Raw genomic sequence first — 24,380 nt, forward strand, 5'->3', positions numbered from 1 at the left:
TTCATAGATTCCTGATGCTCCATGTCATAATCACTGTTTTTTAATACTTTGTTTTAGGAACTGCAGCCATGAATGAAGAAAATATAGATGGAACAAATGGATGCAGTAAAGTCCGAACTGGTACACAGAATGAAGCAGCGTTACTTGCTCTGATGGAAAAGACTGGTTACAACATGGTTCAAGAAAATGGGCAAAGGAAATTTGGTGGTCCTCCTCCAGGTGTGGATTCGTTTATGTTAAAAAAAATCGAAGCTTTAGTGTAGTCATTTTCATTATGTATATATCTTTACAAGTATCCCAAACAGTAGCTCTATTTTTTGTAACAGCTTTTAGACTTTAGCAATAATTTTTTGTTACTCCTCACCCGAGGATATTTTTCCAATGATTTTTTAGAGAGAGTGGAAGGGAAGGGAAGAGACACACAGAGAGAAACGATGATTGGTTGACTCCTGCATGTGTCCTGACCAGGGCTGGGGATAGAGCCTGCAATCAAGGTATGCACCCTTCACCCTTCAGTCCACGGGCTCTATCCATTGAGCCAAACTGGCTAGGGCAGCAATAATTTTTAATGTTAGGGAAAAGGTAGATTTTATGTTAGGCATATTTTACCATTACAGTTTTCAATTCTTTTGGATTAAGAAGCAGTTGAGCCCTAACTGGTTTGGCTCAGTGGATAGAGCGTCAGCCTGCGGACTGAAGGGTCCCAGGTTCGATTCCCGTCAAGGGCATGTACCTTGGTTTCAGGCACATCCCCAGTGGGGAGTGTGCAGGAGGCAGCTGATTGATGTTTCTCTCTCATTGATGTTTCTAACTCTCTATCCCTGTCCCTTCCTCTCTGTAAAAATTCAATAATATATATATGAAAAGAAGCAGTTGAGAAAGAATAGGTTGGTTTAGAAAGAAGTCAGGATTGAGTCAGTGCGGAAAAGGATACTCTAGAAATTAAAGGGGAGGTCTTTGGTAGGAATTTGAAAGACCAGTGAGTAGAGGGAGGAGTGGTGTCTACACTAGATGCAAATCAAAAGGCTAATATGCAAATTGACTGAACAGCAGAACGACCGGTTGCTATGATGCACACTGACCACCAGGGGACAGATGCTTAACGCAGGAGCTGCCCCCCTGGTAGTCAGTGCACTCCCACAGGGGGAGTGCCGCTCAGCCAGAGCTGGGCTTACGGCTGGTGAGTGCAGCTGCGGTGGTGGGAACCTCTCCCGCCCTCCCCAGCAGCACTAAGGATATCTGACTCTGGGGAGCGGGCCTAAGCTTTTAGTTGGACATCCCCTGAGGGCTGTGGGCCTGCGAGAGGATGCAGGCTGGGCTGATAGACCCCTCCTCCCCCCGGTAAACGAATTTCGTGCACTGAGCCTCTACTTAGATATGTTTTGTTTTTCTACTAAGAGCCAATGCATTTTCTTTGCTCAAAACCCTCCAATTAACTTCCTATCAGACTTAAAATGAAATCTTGGCCTTTAGTTACATTGATGACCACATTACTTACCACTTTACTCCTCCCTCAAGTACATGTTAGCCATGTAGCTTGCGTGTTCTGAGTTCTAATATACAAAGCACTTGCTTTTTCTTCTTCCTGATATATCCTCAGAGCTCATCCCCTCATTTCATTGAGGTGTCTGCTCAAACTTCATGTTATCAGACAAGATTTACCTGACTACAAAAACTAACCCTTCTGTGGCTGTATTTTTAAGACTGAGCACTTACTACTCAGTCTTCTTTCTGTATGGAATATATGCTTCGCGAGGGAAGGTGGTTCTGTTTTTTTCAGTCTAGGATCCCCCAGTGCCTAGAATAGTGCATGATACAAAGAAGGCTCTCTGTGCATTTATGCAATGAATGAATGAATAGTGAATATAAATATCTTATTAAAATTTATCTGTATTTATTTTTGTCTTTCAGGTTGGGAAGGTCCACCTCCACCTAGAGGCTGTGAAGTTTTTGTAGGAAAAATACCTCGCGATATGTATGAAGATGAGTTAGTCCCTGTATTTGAAAGAGCTGGGAAGATATATGAATTTCGACTTATGATGGAATTTAGTGGTGAAAATCGAGGTTATGCTTTTGTGATGTACACTACAAAAGAAGAAGCGCAGTTAGCCATCAGAATTCTTAATAATTATGAGATTCGACCAGGGAAGTTTATTGGTGTATGTGTAAGCTTGGATAATTGCAGATTATTTATTGGAGCTATTCCCAAGGAAAAGAAAAAAGAAGAAATTTTGGATGAAATGAAGAAAGTTACAGAAGGAGTTGTAGATGTCATTGTTTATCCAAGTGCGACTGATAAGACTAAAAATCGTGGTTTTGCATTTGTTGAATATGAATCTCACAGAGCTGCTGCTATGGCCCGGAGAAAACTAATTCCAGGTAAGCCTGTCCTTTTAAAGGTTATTTTTCCATATTCCCTCTATTGTAAATATTAAAAATGACAGTACCTTATAGATCAATATTATGAAAATACATAATGCCTTTAGAGGAATAAGGATTAAGTTAGTAAGTAAATGAAGAAGTTGTTTATATGAAATAAATATTTATAATTTACTGATTAATGGATGATATAAGTTAATTGTTGCTTATTAAAAATTCAGAAGACAATGTCTAATTCTTTTAATGATCTTTCTTTGAAGTATATTTGTTTAGTCTTTTTTTTTTATATTTTTTATTGATTAAGATATTACATATGTGTCCTTGTCCCCACGTTACCCTCTACCCCCCACCCCCCCCCACCCCCGCTCATGCCCTCACCCCCCCGTTGTCCATGTCCATTGGTTAGGCTTGTTTAGTCTTAAAATTAATTTCACCATAAGTTCTGATTTGGTTTGCCCTAGTAAATTTTCATGTGAGTGGGAAACTATAATACTTAACCAAATATATTGATATGTATTTGAGTTTCCACTTCTTTGGAGAAACAGATTTACTTAGCAGTATTTGACTTGTGTTTTAATTGTCTTCAGATTAACTTATTCTTTTTTGTAGGAACATTCCAACTATGGGGCCATACCATTCAAGTAGATTGGGCTGACCCAGAGAAAGAGGTTGATGAGGAAACCATGCAGAGAGTTAAAGTTCTCTATGTTAGAAATTTAATGATCTCAACTGCAGAGGAAACAATTAAAGCAGAATTCAATAAATTCAAACCTGGTGCAGTTGAAAGAGTAAAGAAACTTAGAGATTACGCTTTTGTTCATTTTTTCAACCGAGAAGATGCAGTGGCTGCTATGTCTGTTATGAATGGGAAGTGCATTGATGGAGCAAGTATTGAGGTAACACTGGCAAAACCAGTAAATAAAGAAAATACTTGGAGACAGCATCTTAATGGTCAGATTAGCCCCAATTCTGAAAACTTGATTGTGTTTGCTAACAAAGAAGAGAGCCATCCAAAAACTCTAGGAAAGTCACCAGCTCTTCCAGCTCGTCTCAATGGTCAGCATAGCCCAGGCCCCTCTGAAATTGATAGATGCACTTACCCATTTTTTCCTGGAACAAAGCTTACTCCAATTAGTATGTATTCTTTAAAATCAAATCATTTCAATTCTGCAGTAATGCATTTGGATTATTACTGCAACAAAAATAATTGGGCACCACCAGAATATTATTTATATTCAACAACAAGTCAAGATGGCAAAGTACTCTTGGTATATAAAATCGTTATTCCTGCTATTGCAAATGGATCCCAGAGTTACTTCATGCCAGACAAACTCTGTACTACGTTAGAAGATGCAAAGGAACTGGCAGCCCAGTTTACATTACTTCATTTGGGTAAGTTTAAAAATACTTTAAATAATATTGTAGAATATGGAATATTATAGATTATTTATAAATTCATTTATTTTGAATTCAACATTAGGGGTGAGTATTTAACATAAATTTTACCTCAGTTTTATGAATTTGTGGTAAATTTCGTTGAGACTCCTCCTATAGAGACTTCCTATGTTTAGCTTATTTATTTTTTAAAATATGTTTTTATTGATTTTAGAGAGAGAGGAAGTAAGAGGGAGAGAGAGAAACATTGGTGTGAGAGAGAAACATCCATTGGTTGTCTTCTGCACACCCCTTACCGAGAATCAAGCCAGCAACCCTGGCATGTGCCCTGACCGGGAATGGAAATGGACCTGTTGGTGCATGGGAGGATGCTCAACCAACTGCGTGAGCCATACCGGCCAGGGCTATTTAGTTTTTTAAAACATTACGTATTTACTTTAGAGTTTATGATTCTGTTTCATTAGTTTGTTTTGCAATGACTGATCCTAATTTGAAATAATTTCCATATAAGTTACAGGGTTTGTTACTTAAACCACTTTCTTTGGTAAAGCCTACCCAGTAATCTTTTTTGAGGGTAGGGGTAGGAAGTTGGTAAAATCAGGCATTTCAGGTGGGTCATTTGTAGACACAGCCTTATGCTCACCAATCTGGAAATTACTCATGAAAGACAAAAAGCATTACAAGATGTTTATGACCATTAATTTCAGGCTTTGAAAAAAGTAACTTTCTCTAAAACATTTGAGGGATAGTTAAGAAAAACTTAACTATCCTTTTGTAGTTCATAAGCATGATGATTGGGTGTTCACACTTTTTTAAAAAAATACATATTTTATTGATTTTTTTACAGAGAGGAAGGGAGAGGGGTAGAGAGAAACATCGATGAGAGAGAAACATCGGTCAGCTGCCTCCTGCACACCCCCCCACTGGGGATGTGCCCACAACCAAGGTACATGCCCTTGACCAAAATCAAACCTGTGACCCTTGAGTCCGCAGGCCGACGCTGTATCCACTGAGCCAAACCGGTCAGGGCAAGGGTGTTCACACTCTTATGTGAAATGTGCCTCCCACAAACCTTGTTACATCTTCAGCACATTTTCCCTCTGACATAAAAAAAGAAAGACTTTGGGCCATATGTTAACTAAATATTTGGCATTGTGAAGGAAGAGATGTAATACTGCTCTGGTATTTTCCTACTTTCTGTTTTTTGGTGTTTTGTTAGCTACCCACTTCCTACCAGTTTGTCTCATTTTTCAAATTGCAGCTATATATTTCAGTTGGTGATGACTTTGTGCCCCAAATAATATTTATTAGAAGAATAGTAGTTTCTTGAAAATCAACTATAAAAAGGAAAGATTACAAACTAAGGATTATAATTGTGTTTTTTTATTGCAGTAGTCAAACTCGCTAAGTTTAAAATTGATTTGTCATATGATTGCAGAATTGTATTACTGAAGCTTATATCCAATTAAAATTGATATCCTTAAATTTAAGATAATAAAAGAAAAACATTACCAAAAGAGAAAGTAATTTTTACATGTTATTTAGATTTACTTATCCATTATAGCCACTCCCCATGGTATTATGAATATTTTTAGGAGATTCTGATTTGGAGATCTGGTCATAACTTTAGGACTGAAGGTAGAGTTCCCTTCAAAGAAACTTTTCAGTACTGTCCTTAGTTATTATTTTGGAAATATTTGGTAATTTTAGTCATTTAAGTTAATAAATTATTAGGTATGGTTTCCATCAATGTACATAATAGAAACCTTCCATTTTTCTTTTAATAAAGACAAAGTTAAATATAAAATTAGGTGGGTAGCAAATAATTCAAATTAGGGTGCTGAAATATAATTTATTTCTATCCTCACTTATTTCCCTTACAAATTTAACTTAAATGTGATTCTTAAAACATAGTCTCCTTAGTTTATTTTATGTTAGATTTTTTTGTTTAGACATGGTTTCTCCATCTGGTTCTCCCATAAAGAAGATCAGATGTTAAATGAAACAGGAAGTTTTTCATCAGCTTTTAATTTAATATTAAAATGATTTTTTTTTTTTTTTACTTGAGTACTAGGGCCATAGTTAACTTGTTATAGCTTTTAGTTCCCAAAGAAAACCCCTGTTCAGGTACAGTATTCCCTGCTTGATTATGTTAATCAGGAATAAAATAAACTTCAATAAATGAAATCCTTAGAGGGCACAGGCAGTTTGCTTTATAGTCATCTATTTCAGATTTTATCAACTTCATATTAAAGCTTCTTATAATAAAAACTGGAACAATTTGTGTTTTATATATTTTTCAGTTTCTACTCACCATCAGAAAAAAGAGCTAAGCCAAATATAAGCCAAATTTTCAATTAAACTCTACGGGCTTGCTTGGATGCAGTATACAAGGCCTGAGGCCTTGTCTACAGACAGCAACAGAAAAATCCTTAGAGGCAACTGAGGAGAAGGAGAGAGGGAATTCAGGATGTGGAAGAGTCAGAGATCAGGGGTCTAGGAATTTATGATCGAAAAACAAATGTCAGCCTTTCAGTTGTCATTTAAGTCATGTCAGGTGCTGTAGACAGCCAGGAGATTATGTGATGCCACATGGCAGGTTAAGGATAGAGTTAATGTCATTGTGGTGATGATCTGATGTGATTTTCCCTTCTATTAATTGAGTGTCTGGGCTTTTAAAAAGTTGATGCGTTTTTACATGAAGTTTCCTTTAGATAAAGTTTGCAGGGTTTAATTGGATGATTCAGGGTTGAGATCATGGTGGTAGTGTTGTATTCTTAGAGGGGAAGGGGTGTTGTGTTTGTTACTGCTATCCTGCTAAATATTTACATGTTTCAAGCCTTAGATTTTTCTAAGATCTTGAGATGTTATTGATTTGTTGTGGAGTCCCCCAAATAGAGTTCATTAAGTATTAAATAACCTTTGGCTCTATTTTATTAAATAATTTGAATATAATTTTCTAGTTAGTGAATTTAACTATTATTTTAAGATGATCTCTTTCAGTGTAGTAATTACTTTAATATACTTCTATTAATTCTTTCAACTTGATGCTATTTTTTTTAGTTTGATGCTATTTTGAACATTATTATTTAATCTTACCTTGATCTTTGTTAATTTAGTTTTTATTTCAGAGCTCTTTAAGACTAGACTTTTAATTTCCACTTTGTTTTGGCATTACCATGTTCATTTTTCAAGTTTGAAAAAAAAGTAGACTTTATTTAGTTAAATTAAGACTCTCATTAGTGTTATGAGGAAAATAGAAGTTCTTTAAAGGGGCACTAGGCATCTAAATTAGAGTACTAGAAATCTGAGAGTTTACTTTTAGTGACCATTTAGTGCTCTTACCAGAATCCCAGAAACACTTGTTATATAGTCCCTTAACATTAATTTTTAAAATATTTTGGGGTGTTTTCTTTTGTTCCCATTAAAAGTGAGCTCGATTTTAAGCAAAATGCCCTTAAATAGGAGGAAAGCTGGAATTAATGCCAAAATTGAACCCTCATTTTTCTTTTACTTCAAAGTTAGAGACTATCTTCATCCTCATACTGTCAGAGAATAACCTCCCTAACCTCAACCCATAGGATAAGAAGTTGTGTTACCTGGTTATATTTAGGAACTTGTAATAAGTGGGATACTCATTGAATTTAATGGGTGGAATACAGAGTTGGGGCATAGGAGATAGATAGCTCTATACCAAATATTTGATGTATGGAGACTTCTTGGGTCATTTAATATCATCTTTTTAAATAAGACTTCTGTTTCAAAATACTGTATCTTTAATAATAGATCAGACTATGAGTGTGAATAATTCTGCTATTCTTAAAATTTTGCCTCTGTTTTGAATTGGGGCCTTCCATTATTGCCACTACTTTCTCCTGGAGGATTATTCATCATCTAGGACTGGAATAAGCAAAATCAAGGAGGTAAAGAAAAGCTCTGGAGAGTTATAATTTTGAAGAAGAAAGTCTTGGAGAATACTTACTGGAAGGAGGGAGGTCACCTCAGTGTGTATTGATAATTCACCTTAAGAGATATTTATTAACAACTCATTCAGGCAAGGCATTTATTTTCTTGTTTCTATGTTTGTAATACTGATGAAGTAGGGTTTTTGTTGTTGTTTTGTTTTTTTACTTGTATGACCACCTAAAGTTTTAAGACAGGGATGAAGAGCATCTTGTTACAAACCAGTTTATGCCATTGATTTAATTTAATCTGAGTATTCTATTGCTTTGGCCGTGACTGATGAAGTTTAATGAAAGAACAAATCTTTTTGAATGCCTTTCCTGTGCTAAGTGTACTTCCTAAGCAATCTGTAGCTAAAGATAAATAAAACATTGTTTTTGCTCTTGCGGAGTCACAGTCTACTGAAGAAGGCAAGCATAGGGTATTTTGGGAGTACAAAGAAAGGGCACACCTCATACCTGATCTGTGTTGTAAATGGTAAGAAGAGTTTATGGTCAGAGAGAGACACCACATAAGCGAACATTTAGAAAAACAGCATGGTGGTGGGTTAATGGCAGAGTTCTATATAATGTTTGTTTTGGTAATTTTAGTTAGATTTTAATAATTGGAAATAGTAAGTAGACTTTAGTTAATTGAAATTTCAGCAGTTCTGCTTTTTAAAACTTTGCAAGTACTGTATTTTTTTATTACAACTATGTTGATATTACTTGCTTTTCCTCTGAGCAAGTACTTTTTTTTCTAGATTAATCTATTCTGGTTTGTGTCGACCATTTTATGTGTGAATATTCATCTTTTTAATATTTTCCTGTATTTTCTTTTTTCAATATTCATTTTATGGCTGACGTGCATATTGCTTCTCATATTTGACTTTGTAATTACATACATTATTAGAATCTTTACTTTTTTCTGGACAGTGAGTGGTAAAGTATTTACCAAGTATGATAATCACTATTTGTTCTATTTTTTAATACTTAAATTCGATTTTGATTTCTGTTATCACTTATAACTTGGTTGAAAGTTGCAAAATAGAAGACAGCAGGATGAAGGAGTAGTATTCTGAGAAGTTTTAATGTGAAAAATAAGGTGCTTTTATCTTATGAGCTGTCATTATTTCCAGATTGATGGGCAGAAATACAAAAAATCAAATTTTGATTTTAGAAATTTGCCAATAAATTGCTTTGAAACAAAGAGAAACTTTCAGTGTTTGGTTTTTTTCAAATTTAAGAAATAATTTTAGGAGACTCTTAAGCTAGGTACCATATATGGTACTGTATTATAATTAAAACATTAATTACAAATTATTAGAAGAAAAATGATAGTTTTAGAAAGTTATTCTTTCCTTTCCAGTTTTAATTACAGATTTGACTATCATGACAGTATTTCAGACTGATATATTAAAGAACAAAATTTGCTAAGTCTGCTTTAAAATTCACTTAGATAAATAAGAAGTAGCATCAGCATCAACATTTTATACTTTAGTTTGTTTCCATATGATCAAGTGGTGAGACGAAATTTCCATTAACTCAACTATGTGTCTTTGACCCTCCATGAGGGCCCAATATTTATGAAAATATACTTCTATTCCTCTTGAAATTTAAATATTTTTTTTAACAGGCCATCATGTGGTATTCCTTATAATTTTTATCCTACTAACACTTGTATTAACATAGTATAGTTATTATGGAACTAGAGGCTCAGTGCACGAAATTTGTGCAAGAGTAGGCCTTCCTTCCCTGGGCTTCCCTCTGGCCCCGGCTTTATCCAGCAGGATGTCTGGAATGATGTCTGGTCTAATTAGCATATTACCCTTTTATTATTATAGATTAGTACTGTGAGAGAAGCAGCTTATTTAATACTAGAAACCTGGTGCACGAAATCTGTGTGCTTGGGGGGGGGGGGGGGCCTCAGCCTGGCCTGCATACTCTTGCAGTCTGGGAACCCTTGGGCGATGTTCGACTGATGGCTTAGGCCCACTCCCCACAGCAGTCGGACATCCTTAGCGCTGCCGTGGAGGCGAGAGAGGCTCCCGCCACTGAGCCTGGCTTCTGGCTGAGTGGCACTCCCCCTGTGGGAGTTCACTGACCACCAGGGGGCATCTCTGCTTTGAGCATCTGCCCCCTGGTGATCATTGCACATCATAGCAACTGGTCGTTCCGCCGTTCGGTTGATTTGCTTATTAGTCTTTTATTATATAGGATATTAATGAGTAATCAAGTAGAAGTACAATAACCTACAGTCTCAGCCACCAACGAACTGTGACCTTGGAATGGCAAATGAATCATTTACTCTTTGTGGACCTCAGTGCCTTTAAATATGAGGGTTTTATTTGGTGAACTTAAGTACTCTCTTATCCTCCCAATTAATGATTTTGTTTAAAATATGGTTAAAAATCTTATGAAGGACCAAAAATAATACTTGAATTTTTTTTTGTCTACCAAGATACATACTTAAGTTCAAATAGTTGAAAATTAAGAGCTACTTCTGCATGAATTAACTCTCAATGTAATATTCCTTACTTTATACAATTCAAAGCTTATATTTGTCTACTTTACAGCAGAACAATTGGATTAAAAAATAAAAGGTTCAGTCAGTCACCTGTTTTATTTGTATGCACATTATTTGTATGCACATGTAATTGCTTTTTGTTATTTTCTTACCTGAATTTGTTAATTGTAATCAAAATCAAGATTTTATAAAACTTAATTACTTAAAAGTTTTGAAATTAATTTTCTTTTTATAATAGAGAATCTAGGAAAATGATGTATATTAAAACATATCATCTGACCAGTATTTTTCCATAGCTGTTACTAACTGGCTAAAGTGATCATGTGATTTCATTTACTTTTATGCATTTGTTTAATCATGCTTGATTCTCTATTATAATTTTTTCAACATCTTTAGCTAATACTTTTCTAAAATACTTTTCTAAAATACTTGTTCTTATTAATACAACAGTTTTAACAGTTGCTACTGCTTTATTAATTTATAAATATAACATCTGATTTTGTCATTTAATATTTTAGAAAATAATGCTTTGTAAAATTTCCCCTTTTGAGTTAATGTCACAATAAAATTTGCCTTGTATGTTCCATTCTTATACATCAGTAGCAATTCATAATTTTGCCACATGGTGTCACCTAAATATATTTTTTAGCCTGGCTATGAATAGAATTTCAGTGTTGTATTGATTTTTCTTTCTTTTGGTTTGCTTATTTGGGGGGGTTTAGAATCAGTAAAGTCTCTGTGAGAAGCTGCACGTAGCCTTCAGCCTATTACGCCTTTATCTCTGCTTCCTACTTTAGTAGACAGTGATCGCTTATACTACAGCAGTATAATTTAGTGAATGAACTAGTAAATGGAGACAGAAGTTGTTTTGGAAAATAGGTTTTACTGCGATGAAATTTATTCAAGTGATTGTCTATACTTTTAACCACTTTAAAATTACCCCATGTCAGTTGCTTCTGTGCCTTTCGGTTAAGATTAAATATAGAGTCTACTCTTTATTAGCTAATTTCAGTTACATTATATATCCTGGAGTAATACATCCTTTAAGACCTGGTAGTGCAATCCCACCAAGAATGATGAACTTCCCTTGGTGATTTAAAACAAACAAAAATAAGCTTTAGTTTCCTTAACTAATTAGAAGCTTTAAATAACCAGAATATTAATAACTACTCGGTTTTTCTTGTTCCTTAAATTTGTAGTATTTGGCTAAACATATATTAGTTACTTGTGTGCCATTATTTATCTCATGGCAAGTGATATTTGAGCTATTAAAAATGGCCTGTATGTAGACTTCTATATGCACAATACATATTTTATGAAAGTGATTTATTTGACTAGCTATATACCTTCTTGAATTGCTGTGATTCAGTAAATATAATCTGTATACAACACTGATAATGATCCTATATAATAAAAGCTCAGCGACCGAATGGTGGAATGACCAGAACAACTGGTCGACCAGTGGGCAGACACTCAATGCAGTAGTGGGAGTGCTGCTCAGCTAACCGGGATGAGCAGCGCTCCCACAGCAGGCTGATCCCTGCAGGCCACACCCTCCACCAGTACATGAATTCCGTGCACTGGGCCTCTAGTTTATACTATAATTGTAGCTATGACTTTGGTTAAAAAGTATATAGGAATGCAGTCATTAGAAACATCAATCTATAATGCCTGATATTTTGGTGAATTTACTCTGAAATCCCTCTTTTGTTGTGTGTTTAAACAGTATAGCTTGATTTTTATACAAAAAAATTAATTCTATTGACACTCTGACACTTGAATAAATAAAAAATGTAAACTGTTATGTACAACTCCAGCTTCTTTAATAGATATCTAGTTGACCTTCACTTTTTCTTCTCTCTCTCTTTTTTAATTCCCTCTTGAGGATATATTTTTATTAACTTTAGAGAGGGGGGGAAAGAGAGGGTGAAAAACAACAATCAGTTGCCTCCCTATATGCCCTGACTGGGATTAAACCCGCAATTTAGGTATTAGCCCTGACTGGAATTAAACCCACAACTTTTTGATGTACAGGATAATTCCCCAATCGTTTGAGCCACCCAGCCAGGGTGACCTTCACTTTTTCTTTAGCTTTTGCTTTTCTTTTACTATTTTTCTAAGGATATTATTACTAGAGATACTTCACTTTTTTAAAACCTTCATAATTCTATTTTCTAGATAGATTGTTATAATTATGACTGCAAGGTCGTTAACTTTTTTCTTGTTGCCTTTGTTTCAGCACTATACAGTAGGTCCTCGGGTTACGTCGGAGATCCGTTTCTACGGCGCGACATAATGTGATTTTCGCCGTAAGTCGGAACCCACCTACATAAGCACCTATGTCACTTACATGGAGCGCACATACACAGCAGTAATGAAGTGAAACAGTAAAAAAAATTTAAAAGAAAGATAACAGTTCCTGATCTTTACTTGTGGTAAATAAATAACAAAAAACATAAAGCATATATGTCGAAATGACGGAAATTTTTTTTATAAATAAATGGGAGATGGCGATAACCGCGACACAACGTCTAGTCCGATGTAACCCGAGGACTGTCTGTACTAGTCTGCTTGTTTGCTGGTTATATTATGGGGTAAACAAATCAATTTGCAGTATATGTGTCATATATGTGTTTGGCTTTTTTTTTTGCCTCTGCTATATTAATTTTTGGTCCAATGATGATCAAATCTGTAGTTGATTTATGAAAGTATTGGATTATTTTGGGCACAGAATTATAAGGCTCCAAGTGAGTCATTATGAATCTTTGGAAAAAAGGTTTAAAATTGTATTCTGAACTGTATAGTTATAATTTTTACCAAATGCAAGAGTTAAATAATTCAAGCAGGGAAATGTTAATTAATTTAAATGAGTCTCACCTGTGTATATTATGTTTCTACATTTGTTTCCTTGAAAGATCACAAATTGTTTCCTTGAATGATCAAGAGTCCCTTGAGGGATTCCTTGGTATGAACTATAGGTATGTCATACATAGAAATAGTAATGACAGAGCATTGGAAAGTTATTTCTTTTGTCTTATGAACTAGAGGGAAAGAGGAGATACTAAACAAGAGTAGAATTACCCTGTGAAAGTATTCTCTTAGCTTCTGAGGGGTATTTACAAATACGATGAGGTAGCCATGATTTTTTCTTCATTTCTTATGATTTATTTAATAGCAGTCTCAAGATTTTTCAGTTTTTGCATTGAAATGAATCTAGGATATCAAAGCCAGATTGAGTCATTTTACTCTAGAGATTCTCATATTTTAATAACTAAACACAAAAAAAGTTATGTAGTATTCAGACTAAATTTTGTTCTGCTTAGAGCATATATCTGGAATTTTTTTTTTTTTTTTTTTTTTTACTTTATTTTTAGAGAGAGAAGAAGGGAGAGAGAGAGGGACGGACACAGACATTGATGTGAGAGAGAAACATTGATCGGTTGCCTCTGTATGAGCTTTGACCAGGGGATCAGGTATGTGCCCTGACTGGGAAGTAAATGTGCAATCTTTTTTGGTGTAAGGGACGATGCTCCAAGCAGATGAGCTACCTGGCCAAGGTTATCTAAGATTATGTTTGCTTTGGGCATCAGGGTTTAATTAAACCTTGACAACTATGGAGGACTTGGAAACTGTAATATGAAGTAGGACAGTGAACAACTGAAGTATTTGGGGATGTTTAACCTGTACTTACTAATATTTACAGGGGGAATATGATTGCTATCTTCAGATGTTTGAAGAGTTGTCACATGGAAAAAAGACTAATATGAAGCTCCAGGGTTTTTGGAATTTAGTGTAATTGAGGAAAGTTTCAGGGAGGTAGATTATGCTTTTATATAACCCAGACCATGTAAGCTTTTAAACTACTACTAAACAAAACTTTAACTTTTTATGATTTATTTTAAATATGTTTATGTTGTTAAATGCATGGGAGAAGAAAAGGTTTTGTATTAGACTCTTAAAATTCAGAATTATTTTCCTTACACCTTTTGGAGTATATTATATTAGTCTTGCTATTCTGGAGTCCTCTGAAAAATTGCTTTTTGAAAATGTTATTTAAGGAAGTTTGTTTTTGGCATTATTCTCATGACTCTTTTGTTTATTATTTACTCCTTTAGTCTTTCTGTTCTCATTGTTAGTTATTAACTGGCAGCTGGCTGATTGTTAATCCTTGTTAATGCAGAGTGGAACGAAAGTAGGTTTCCAGTACATAAAACACAGAGCTTATTCTTGTATTATTTATTAATTTTTGTATTATTTTCCATATGAACAATGATAAATCTACTTTTTCCCCATGTTCTATATAAGTTAATTAACAAATACTGAATATTGCTGTGTATACAGTCCAGAGGATCGCTGTAGTGAATCAGACACAGTTGCTACTTTCATAGAGTATACATTCTATTGAGGAAGACTATTATTCAGTTACAGTTCAGATAAACACTGAAGTGTACAGGGTGTTATGAAAATGTATAATTCGATGATCTGACCTAATTTGAGATGAGAGGGTCAGGAACTAGAATATTGCATTTTAGAAATAATTTCAGCAAAAGGAGATTTAGTACTTTAAATTTAGTACAGCACATAGACTCAGAATTCCTGCATTCACATCCCAGCTTTATTACTTACTTGGAAAAGTTACTTTAACCTTCCTGTACTTCAGTTTCTTCATCTGTAAAATGGGAATATTAACTATTTATTTCATAGGGTAATTACATGTACTTAGTTAAAATTGTGTAAAAGGCCCACAACACTGCCTTTTTTATTTTAAAATGTGCCATATAAGTACTGAAGAATAGTATTCAGAAAACAAAGCCAAAACATTGGAGTTTCCAATAATTAACAATAAATATTATTACTACTATAATAATTAAGATTCTTTGAGCACTAATATGTTAGGCATTGTGCTAAATGCCTTTATCTAATACTGTATCCTGATGATATCAGAGATGAATATTATTTTAATGTCTATACTTTTTTTTTTAACAAATAAAGAAACTGAGGCTTCAGTAGATTAATTTGCCCAGGAACCCCAGTTAGCTAAGAGGTGTGCTCTTAACTACTATTCTCTCTACCTTCACATAATTCCAATGAAAAACTGACCTTTTCTTGTGTTAAACATTTGATAACACATGGTGATCATGTGGGACATTATTGGCAAGTTATTTTTCTAACAATTAAAATACACTGAGATGGGATTTTTCCCCCCCGTGTTTTACCTCCTTTTCAGAAACAGTTTTGTCCCTATCAGACTTGTAAACCAGACCATTCTAGTATAATGTGAACATAGGACATCTGATTGAATCCTAAATGAATCATTGTAAGTTACAAAGAGCTTATGAACATAATCTTGTTAACAAGGTAGCTTTGGGATTTTAGGTTTGCGCTTGGATAAGCATTGCCACTGGAAGGCATATGTGTCAACATGGCAGGTGATACGTGTTTTTCTCCATCAGATACTATATAGAATGATAATAGTTTTTAGTTAATACACATTTATACTCATTTACTATTTACATATTTATAATTTCCTTTGCTCTCTATTCCTCCTACACTTCCAAGCTTCCACTATGATTGTTTCTTTATTCTGGCCAAAAGACATTAATTTTTATTTTCCTTTGGATATGTTTATGACAAATAACCTCAGTATAATTTGCCTGAATATTTCTTTAATTTACCTGCTTTTTGAAATGGTATTTTTACTTGATAAGCAGTTATTTTCCTTTAGCCCTTCGAGGTTATACTTCCACTAATTTTCTTCTGGCTTCCTTTATTTCTGTTGAGTAGTCAGCTGATAATTACTTATTATTCCTTTGAACATAAACTATTTTTTTTTTTTGCTCTGCCACTTTTAATATTTTTTTTATCTGTGATTTTCAGAAATGTTACTATGATGGACTTATGTGTACTTCCTTAGTTTTTATCTTAATTGGGACTTTTCACTACTTCTAAAATCTATAGATCAATGTTTTTCACATGTTTTAGAAAGTTCTAAGTTATTCTGTTTTCAGGTATTATTTTTGTCCCATTCTCCTTTATATGGTACTCTAATTACACATATGTTAAATCTTTTTACTGTCATCTTTTCTTGCCTCTAAGATCCCTCTTCAGAATTTGCCAGTCCTTCTAGGGGAAATACTCCTTCAAAAGATGTGCATACTTCTCTGAGTTTTCTTCTTTGTTTAGGACCTCAATCCCATAATTCTTTACTGCCTAGGTCATTCTCAATGCTTTCGGGTAGATTTTTTTGCTTTTATAATAGTCTACATTTTCAAGTTCTTACTGGGAGGATTGATTAATTAGTTGCCTATTTGATCATGTAAAAATAAAGAATATTGTGACTTTTTTCTACTGAGTTACAATTTTAAGATGACTGTTTAAAAAAACCTACACTTTTCTGTGGATTATCAAATATTTTTCATTTGTTCATACTTTTAGGCATAGTTTCTCAGTATAGACTTGGATATACATTTCTACTAGGAAGCTTTAAGGCACATAAAGAGATGAATGCCTAAAATGGATGACTGTCCAGAGTTGTACTATATATTGTTAAATTAGGCTTCAAGTAAATAAGGTTTAACTGTTAAAAAGAAAAATGTTTTTTAAGTTTAGTGTTACTTTGGCCATCCATCCATCTCTCCTTTTTTTTAAAATATATTTTATTGATTTTTTACAGAAAGGAAGGGAGAGAGATAGAGAGTTACAAACATCGATGAGAGAGAAACATCGATCAGCCGCTTCCTGCACATCTCCTACTGGGGATGTGCCTGCAACCCAGGTACATGCCCTTGACCGGAATCGAACCTGAGACCTTTCAGTCCGCAGGCCAATGCTCTATCCACTGAGCCAAACCGGTTTTGGCCATCCATCTCTTTTTAAGGCCGAAGGAGAAGGTACTGATATTTATCAAATTCATTTAGATTATTTGGCTATCTGCTTACAGAAACTAGGTAATTTCATTTGTTTTTAAAATCCTTTATTTTATTAGTATGGTAGTTCTTAGAAAAACAAACTAAGAAGGACTTGATTTATAAAGAAAGATACGGTTTTTTTCCGGTAATGTATTAACTCATAATTTTCATTCAAATAGCAGTACACTCTTGTCTTTTTCCATCTTCACAGAACTTCAGAAATGATAACTATTTGTCACTTGTTGCCTTTTCTCTAAATTTATTTTCCTATTTACTGATAAAAAGTTTTAACTAAAATTGTCAAGGATTCCATGCACTCCCAAGATAGGGATAACATCAATCTAAAGACTCAATTCTCTTCTGTCTTCACTGCTTACAGACAGGGAACACAATCTCTTCAGCCTGGACCTATGTAGAAGAATTTGGAGAAAATAAACAGGTAAGAGAAAGTCTCTTAGGAATATTAATTGATATATTTAGTTTTCAGAAAGCCAATTTTAAGTTATTCTTATAAGGAGAAATAAAATTCTCCAATAAAACCTTGTGAAATATTTTTATTATTATAGTTTTATTAATTATAAACCCATTAAGCAAAGTTTTAAAAAGTTAAACTGGTTTCCGTATTTCAGGTCTTCTCAAAACTTTTAACATGCCTAGTGTACATTTTAAATCACCAAGATGGTAAATTGTATGTTAAAGTCGATGTAGTTGGAAATGGGTATGTTATGTATATAGATTATCTAGCATTTCTCAAACTTACCCAAAAATAGAACTTTAATTATTTTCAAATTTAGTAACATAAAATTATTGTTGATAGGATTTAGAATAAAAGTTATAAGGATTCACTGTATAGTTTTTTCAACATGGAACTGAGAAGGATAAGCTTTAATAGGAAATTACAGGTAGCTTATAGTTTGAGTAAAGATTATTACTATCTAAACTCCTTTTAACATGTAGAGGCAAAAAGAATGTTGTGACCCTAGCCAGTTTGGCTCAGTGGATAGACCGTCATCCTTTGGACTGAAGGATCCTGGGTTTGATTCCGGGCAAGCGCACATACCTTGGTTGCAGGCTTGATTCCCAGCCCTGGTTGGGGCCCATACGGGAGCAACCATACGCTGTGCCTCTCTCACACTGATGTTTCTCTCTCTTGTCTCTTTCCCTCCCTTCCATTCTTTCTAAAAATCAATGGGAAAATTTCCTTGGGGGAGGATTAACAACAACAAAAACTGTTGTGGTTGTGTGGGTAGCAAACCATATACTAACTAGTTCTGTGTTCTTGATTAGGTTGCTTTACCCTTCTGTGCCTCACTTAATCCTGTTAAAGAGTAAAATAATAGTACTTACCTTGTCAGGATTAAATAGTGTTGATAATGTAGTGTTATTTTTAGCACATAGTAAGTGCTCAGCATATAATAGCTTTTATTAATATGCTGCAGATTCAAAGAAATATATTTGTTACGCTTTAGACATAACTGTTTTTATAGATATTAGGATAAAAATTCCAATATATGGTATTCCCAGAACTAAAGGGTGTCCCAAAATTCACGCAAGAAGTAATTTTGATAGAAAACACAGATTAATAATTAAAAATTGTAAATTTTTTATTGATTCATAAAGTATACAGTATAGGGTTATGTATGGAATAGCATATCGGGTAAATGGCCTTCATGGCTTTGCTGGCACATACGCACTCTTTTTTTTGAAATTTTCCATGACTGAAATGCGGCTGCTCAGGCAATAACAGTTAATGGTGTTCGCTATCGCGACGTGATAATCCAGTTTTTTGTGCCTAAATTGCAAGATATGGATGTGGACGACATGTGGTTTCAACAAGACGGTGCCACATGCCATACAGCCTGAGAAACAATTCAATTACTGCATGAGTCATTTCTTGGTCATGTAATTTCCCGTTTCGGTGATCAGAATTGGCCGCCCAGTTGTGCCATTTAACGCCGTTGGACTTTTTTCTTTGGGGTTTTTTGAAGTCTAAGGTTTATGCCAACAAGCCCACGACCACCCACACCTTGAAGGAGGAATCAACGCTGTATCAACGAAATTCAGCCAACATTTATGCAAAACGGTCATGGAAAATTTCAACAAAAGAGTGCGTATGTGCCAGCAAAGCCATGGAGGCCATTTACCCGATATGCTATTTGATATATAATCCTATACTGTATACTTTATGAATCAATAAAAAATTTACAATTTCTAATTATAAACCTTTGTTTTCTATCAAAATTACTTCTTGCGTGAATTTTGGGACGCCCTTTACCTTTTCCTATAGGTTTTTATATTTGAAATTTTGAATTATGAGGACTAATTTTACTTATAGAAATGAAATTTGAAAAGAGTTATCTTTTTTTAAGGGTTTTATCTTCTTTTCACTTTTTCCCAGATATTATTTCTATGAGCTACAGTTTTCGAGCTATTACGGAAGCCTAGATTGTTGCAGTTCAGATCATAATTTTTTCTCTGCCGTTCTATTACTGTCTTTCCAAGTGGTTTAGAAACTAGCATTAAAAGAAATTTGACATAATTAATCTCTTAATACAAAGTAGCAAACTAGATGCTCTAGATATGATTTAAAGTTTGGTCTCGTCAGCTTTTTGAAAGGAAAGTAACTAGGCTTAATTTCAGTACAAATAGCTAGATGCCTACTGTTTTCCATTTGGTTCTTTTTGAGTTTTGTTTGTTTGTTGCATCTTGGCCTCTGAAGGTATTTGAGTTTGTAATCACTGTTTAATATATTTCAAGAATTTTTGTTTTGCTTTTAAAGTATTATCTATTATTCCTATTCAAAGTTCTTGCCAAACTGATTTATAAAGTTCTTCAGTGAAATAACTGTTTCTAAGGCCAAACAAATTTGGGAAAAACTGTACTGTGTACTCCCCTGGGGAAATCATAATGCATATTAGCATATTGAATAATTGTGGTAGCAATCTGTTTAACTGTCAAACTTATCTTTCCTAAATTTTTCCAAGATTTTTTTTTTGCTAAGGTATTCTTCTTTTGAGGTACTTCAACTGTATGGAATGTAGTTTGGGAAACACTGGAATTAACTCAAAGAGAAACACTTGGCTTTGTTTATAACTTTATTGAGGTATAATTGAAATACAATAAAATGCACATATTTAATATCCATACTTTCCCTGGCTGGTGTTGCTCAGTTGGTTGGGTGTTATCCTATGCACTGAAGGGTGGCCAGGTCAGTTCCCAGTGAGAGTGGGCTCGATCCCTGGTAGGGAGCCTGCAGGAGGCAGCCCATCAGTGTTTTGCTCTCACACAGATGTTTCTCTCTCTCCCTCTTCCTTTTCTTTCTAAAAATCAATAAAAAAAATCGTAAAAAAAACAACAAAGTACACTTTGGTCAATTTTGACATATATTCATCTGTTAAATGACACCACAATTAGTAAAACACATTTCCATCACCCCTAATGTAATTCATTCCTCCTCTCTTTCCCAGGCAACCACTGATCTGCTTGCTGTCACTATAGATTGGTTTGCATTTTTTAGAATTTCAAACCCTTGTTTTTGAAGACTTAAATTATAATCTTCAGATAATTTAAAATCAGTTTCTTAAAAATAAGCCTATAGATATCACTGTTTCAAACTTACATGGGATGGTTTATTGTAAACTTAAAAAACCATTTAGTTAAAATCAAAAGCAGATGAAATTTTTTCTGAATTTGAATCTGAAAAATATCATTACTCTAGTAAAAATAGAGAATTAACCAACTAGAATGTTATAAGGAACCAGAGACAATAACTTCCTTTCTTACCCAGTCATCCATTACTAAGATTAGCATACTCAAAGCCTCCTCTAAATTATCTTAAAACAGACTGACCTAAACTACTCTGGGCTTACTTTTAGAAGAAAAACAAACAAAAAACATCGACCATTTCTTACCTATTTCTTGTCCTTTGCTGTTAGTTGTCTGATAGGAAAAATTAAGTAGAGGATAAAAATTATCTTTTTAAATTTTGTCAAAATATAATTGTAATAGGGAAAGTAAATGAGATAAAAAAATCAGCGAATTTGATCAACTAATGTATTTCAGCCAAAAGTATCACTTAAAATTTTCTAGTTAATGCTTTTTAAATATTTCATAGGTTTAAGTTGCTTAATAACTAGCAATTCTAAAAAATCTCCCTTCTACTTTACACTCAGCTTTTGATTTTCTGTACTAGGATGGAAAGTACAAAGTAATAAATGATAAATGTTATTTATATTTTATAATATAGATGAATTTTTTTTTTAACTCAGTGTTTGAATCCAGCTGTACTTCACCTTCTGGGTATGTACAGTATTATTTAAAAAACACTTTGTTTTTCAGATGAAATTCAGTGGCCCAGTGAAGAAAAACTATTGAATTATTTCAATCATGGTTATTTGAATATTAGCAATTGAAATAATAAAATGGTGAAATAACATTAAAATAATTTTAATGTCCCATCAAAATGGAAATAAATGTTAAAATATGAGGTATGGGAAATGTATTGCATAGAGCAAAATGTCAGGTGCTTTACTTTTATAGACTGGTGTTGGGAGTGTAAAATGGTATAAGCGAGGGGTGGGCAAACTTTTTGACTCGAGGGCCACAATGGGTTCTTAAACTGGACCGGAGGGCCGGAACAAAAGCATGGATGGAGTGTTTGTGTGAACTAATATAATTTCAAAGTAAACATCATTACATAAAAGGGTACAGTCTTTTTTTTTTTTTAGTTTTATTCATTTCAAACGGGCCGAATCCGGCCCGCGGGCCGTAGTTTGCCCACGGCTGGACTAGTTAATGGATAAATAAGATGTTGTATAGTATACATACAATGCATATAAAAAGGAAAGAAGTTCTGGTACATACCACAACATGGATGAACCTTGAAAACATTTTATACTAAGAAGCCAGTTAAAAAGGATGACATAAATTGTGTGGTTCAATTTATATGAAAAATCCAGAATAGGCAAATCTATAGAAACAGAAAAATTAGTGGTTGCTGGGGCTGGGGTAGAAGGAATGGGGAGTGACTGCTAATAGGTACTGGGTTTCTGTTAGAGTGATGAAAGTATTCTCTATATTGGTGTGGGTTGCACAACTTTATGAAATACTTATAAATCTTATAAACATCCGAAGCTTTTTGTTTTCTAATCTTTGTAGTATTTGGGGAAGATTTTCCTCTCTTAATTTATCCTGTATGAATAAAGTCATCAGTGTCAATTTCTAATTTTGTATTTTGATTTAGTCTCCTTAAAAATGTGAGAATACAACAGTTGAGTAGAATATTTTTAAAATTAAAGGCTTACAGTATGGTACTATCAGAAATGCACATTTTCAGACCTAAGCACTATGCCATTAGCCAGTTTTCTGTCTATGTTTGTGAAATCTTCCTCTGAAGATATCTCTTCTGTCCACATTTCATGAATATTAGGCTGCATTAGCTCTTGAATGGATATAAACCCAAAGTGAAAGTGATTTCTCTGTGAAACATTTCCCTTCCTACTAAAGACCTGCTCTCCTTTAGTTTTGTCTATTGAAATTGAAAGAACTTTTAGTTGTGTCATAGCCACATGGCTTAAAAGAATTTGACTGTATTGGCGTAATTATCTTTAGGAGGAGAGAACCAGAACTTTTTCTAAAGCAATTTATTTGAATTATAGGAGCACTAACTTTCTGTTTATACTTAATACCATGACCCTTCAGGCAAAGTGGATCCTTTAAGAGAAGAATTCTGTGATACCTGCAGTTACCCTACTTTGGTATCAAAGTAATTCCTTATCCAATTTTAAAATACTAGGAATATTTTGAACTGGATGCTTTTAATGTCTTTGTCTTCTTGGAACAAACTGCTTTTATTAATCTTGTACCATTAATAAAAATACAAAGGTTATAAAATTATTCTAATTAGTGTTTTATAATGCTGGAAATCAAACCAATGTTTAATTGATTTTTATTTTTCCATTTTTTTTTCTTAACTAGGTCCTTTCTGATGTTGCTTGAGCTTATTCTTCTGCAGTTGATCTCATTCCTGTTGGCTAAATATTAAGTCCCATGACAACATTAAGTTAATGCTCATTTGTTTTAGGCCTCATATATAGTTCTAGGAAATATAGAAAGAAACTTTTATCTGTATATTAAATGACCTAATTCCTTTTCATTCATTCTTAAAAACACCATAACTTCTATAAATAATCATTTTATAGTATTGTCACACCTCTGGCTTATTCTGTACTAAAGAACATAGTTGAGTTTTTGGAAAATACGGGATTTACAAATTTGGTCTTTAATATTCACACACATCTATAAACATTACAATTAATGAAGCAGGAAATTATTGCTGCATAAGATGAATGTTTATTGTGAAGCAGTAATATTTCAAATGTAATTGTTTTTTAAAAAATTTGGTTAAATTTTTGGATTTTTCTATACTCTAAGTTGATAATGGTTTTTTGAAGTTTATTTTATAAAGATGATTCATTTTACTGTTTTATGGTACCAGTAGGATGCTAATATTAAATTGATGTGTTGAGTTATATAAATGTTTATATTAGTATTTAAATAATGAAATATTGGACAGTTAGTTTTATAGTCCAGGGGTGAATGTTTTTGCTGGTTTGATACCTAATACAGTTTCCAAAAGAGAAGCAAATATGAATTTGCTATTTTTATCTTAAGAAATCAGAGCTTTTTTTGTGATAAAAAAGACACAAAACAATTAATAGATATCCAAGAAATAGATATCTGAGAATATATTTTAGTAAGATCTCTGAAGCACTGTCAGTGAAAGACATACAATACTGACTGATAAAACAGTCAGGATTTGCCATGCAGCGAATACTGACACAGTCTTTACCAGCAATATAGTATTGCCAGGATTTTGAATGTTAGAACATTATGTTAAATGGTGATTATAGTTTTAATCCTTTGTCTCTTTGAATTAAATTTGTATCCATAAAGATGTGCAGCATAATTGTTCATGTATTTATTTACAGACTACAATTTCCGTCGCAGCTCAATAAATAGTCTTTCCCCTGTTAGTGCTACCCTCTCTTCTGGGACTCCCAGCGTGCTTCCTTATACTTCAAGGCCTTATTCTTATCCAAGCTATCCCTTATCACCAACAATATCACTTGCTAATGGCAGCCATGTTGGACAGCGACTGTATATCTCCAATCAGGCCTCATTCTTCTGAAGAAATACTGTAAACATGAGTATGAAAGTTTCTTTGTAAAG

The 24,380-nt window shown here is 33.9% G+C and overlaps 1 protein-coding gene and 1 non-coding gene across 3 annotated transcripts; both read left to right on the forward strand.

Annotated features, from left to right (window-relative positions):
* Nucleotides 1–56: 56 nt before the first annotated feature.
* On the forward strand, nt 57–24,339 carry RBM46 (RNA binding motif protein 46). Of its 2 annotated transcripts, none has more exons than XM_036315140.1 (4): nt 57–219; nt 1,912–2,379; nt 2,989–3,771; nt 24,140–24,339. In XM_036315140.1, exons 1-4 carry the CDS (start codon nt 69–71, stop codon nt 24,337–24,339), a joined length of 1,602 nt encoding a protein of 533 aa, XP_036171033.1. In that variant the 5' UTR covers nt 57–68. The 2 variants fall into 2 exon arrangements, with proteins under 2 accessions (XP_036171033.1, XP_036171032.1); XM_036315139.1 differs by lacking the exon at nt 24,140–24,339 and adding an exon at nt 17,530–17,585 and having other exon boundaries at nt 69–219.
* Nucleotides 4,779–4,880, forward strand: LOC118659525. Its single transcript, XR_004968626.1, has one exon. It is a non-coding gene; the product is annotated as a small nucleolar RNA U13 (small nucleolar RNA).
* Nucleotides 24,340–24,380: the final 41 nt, after the last annotated feature.

The sequence above is a fragment of the Myotis myotis genome, unplaced genomic scaffold (assembly GCF_014108235.1).
Source record: "Myotis myotis isolate mMyoMyo1 unplaced genomic scaffold, mMyoMyo1.p scaffold_m19_p_6, whole genome shotgun sequence".
NCBI lineage: Eukaryota > Metazoa > Chordata > Mammalia > Chiroptera > Vespertilionidae > Myotis > Myotis myotis.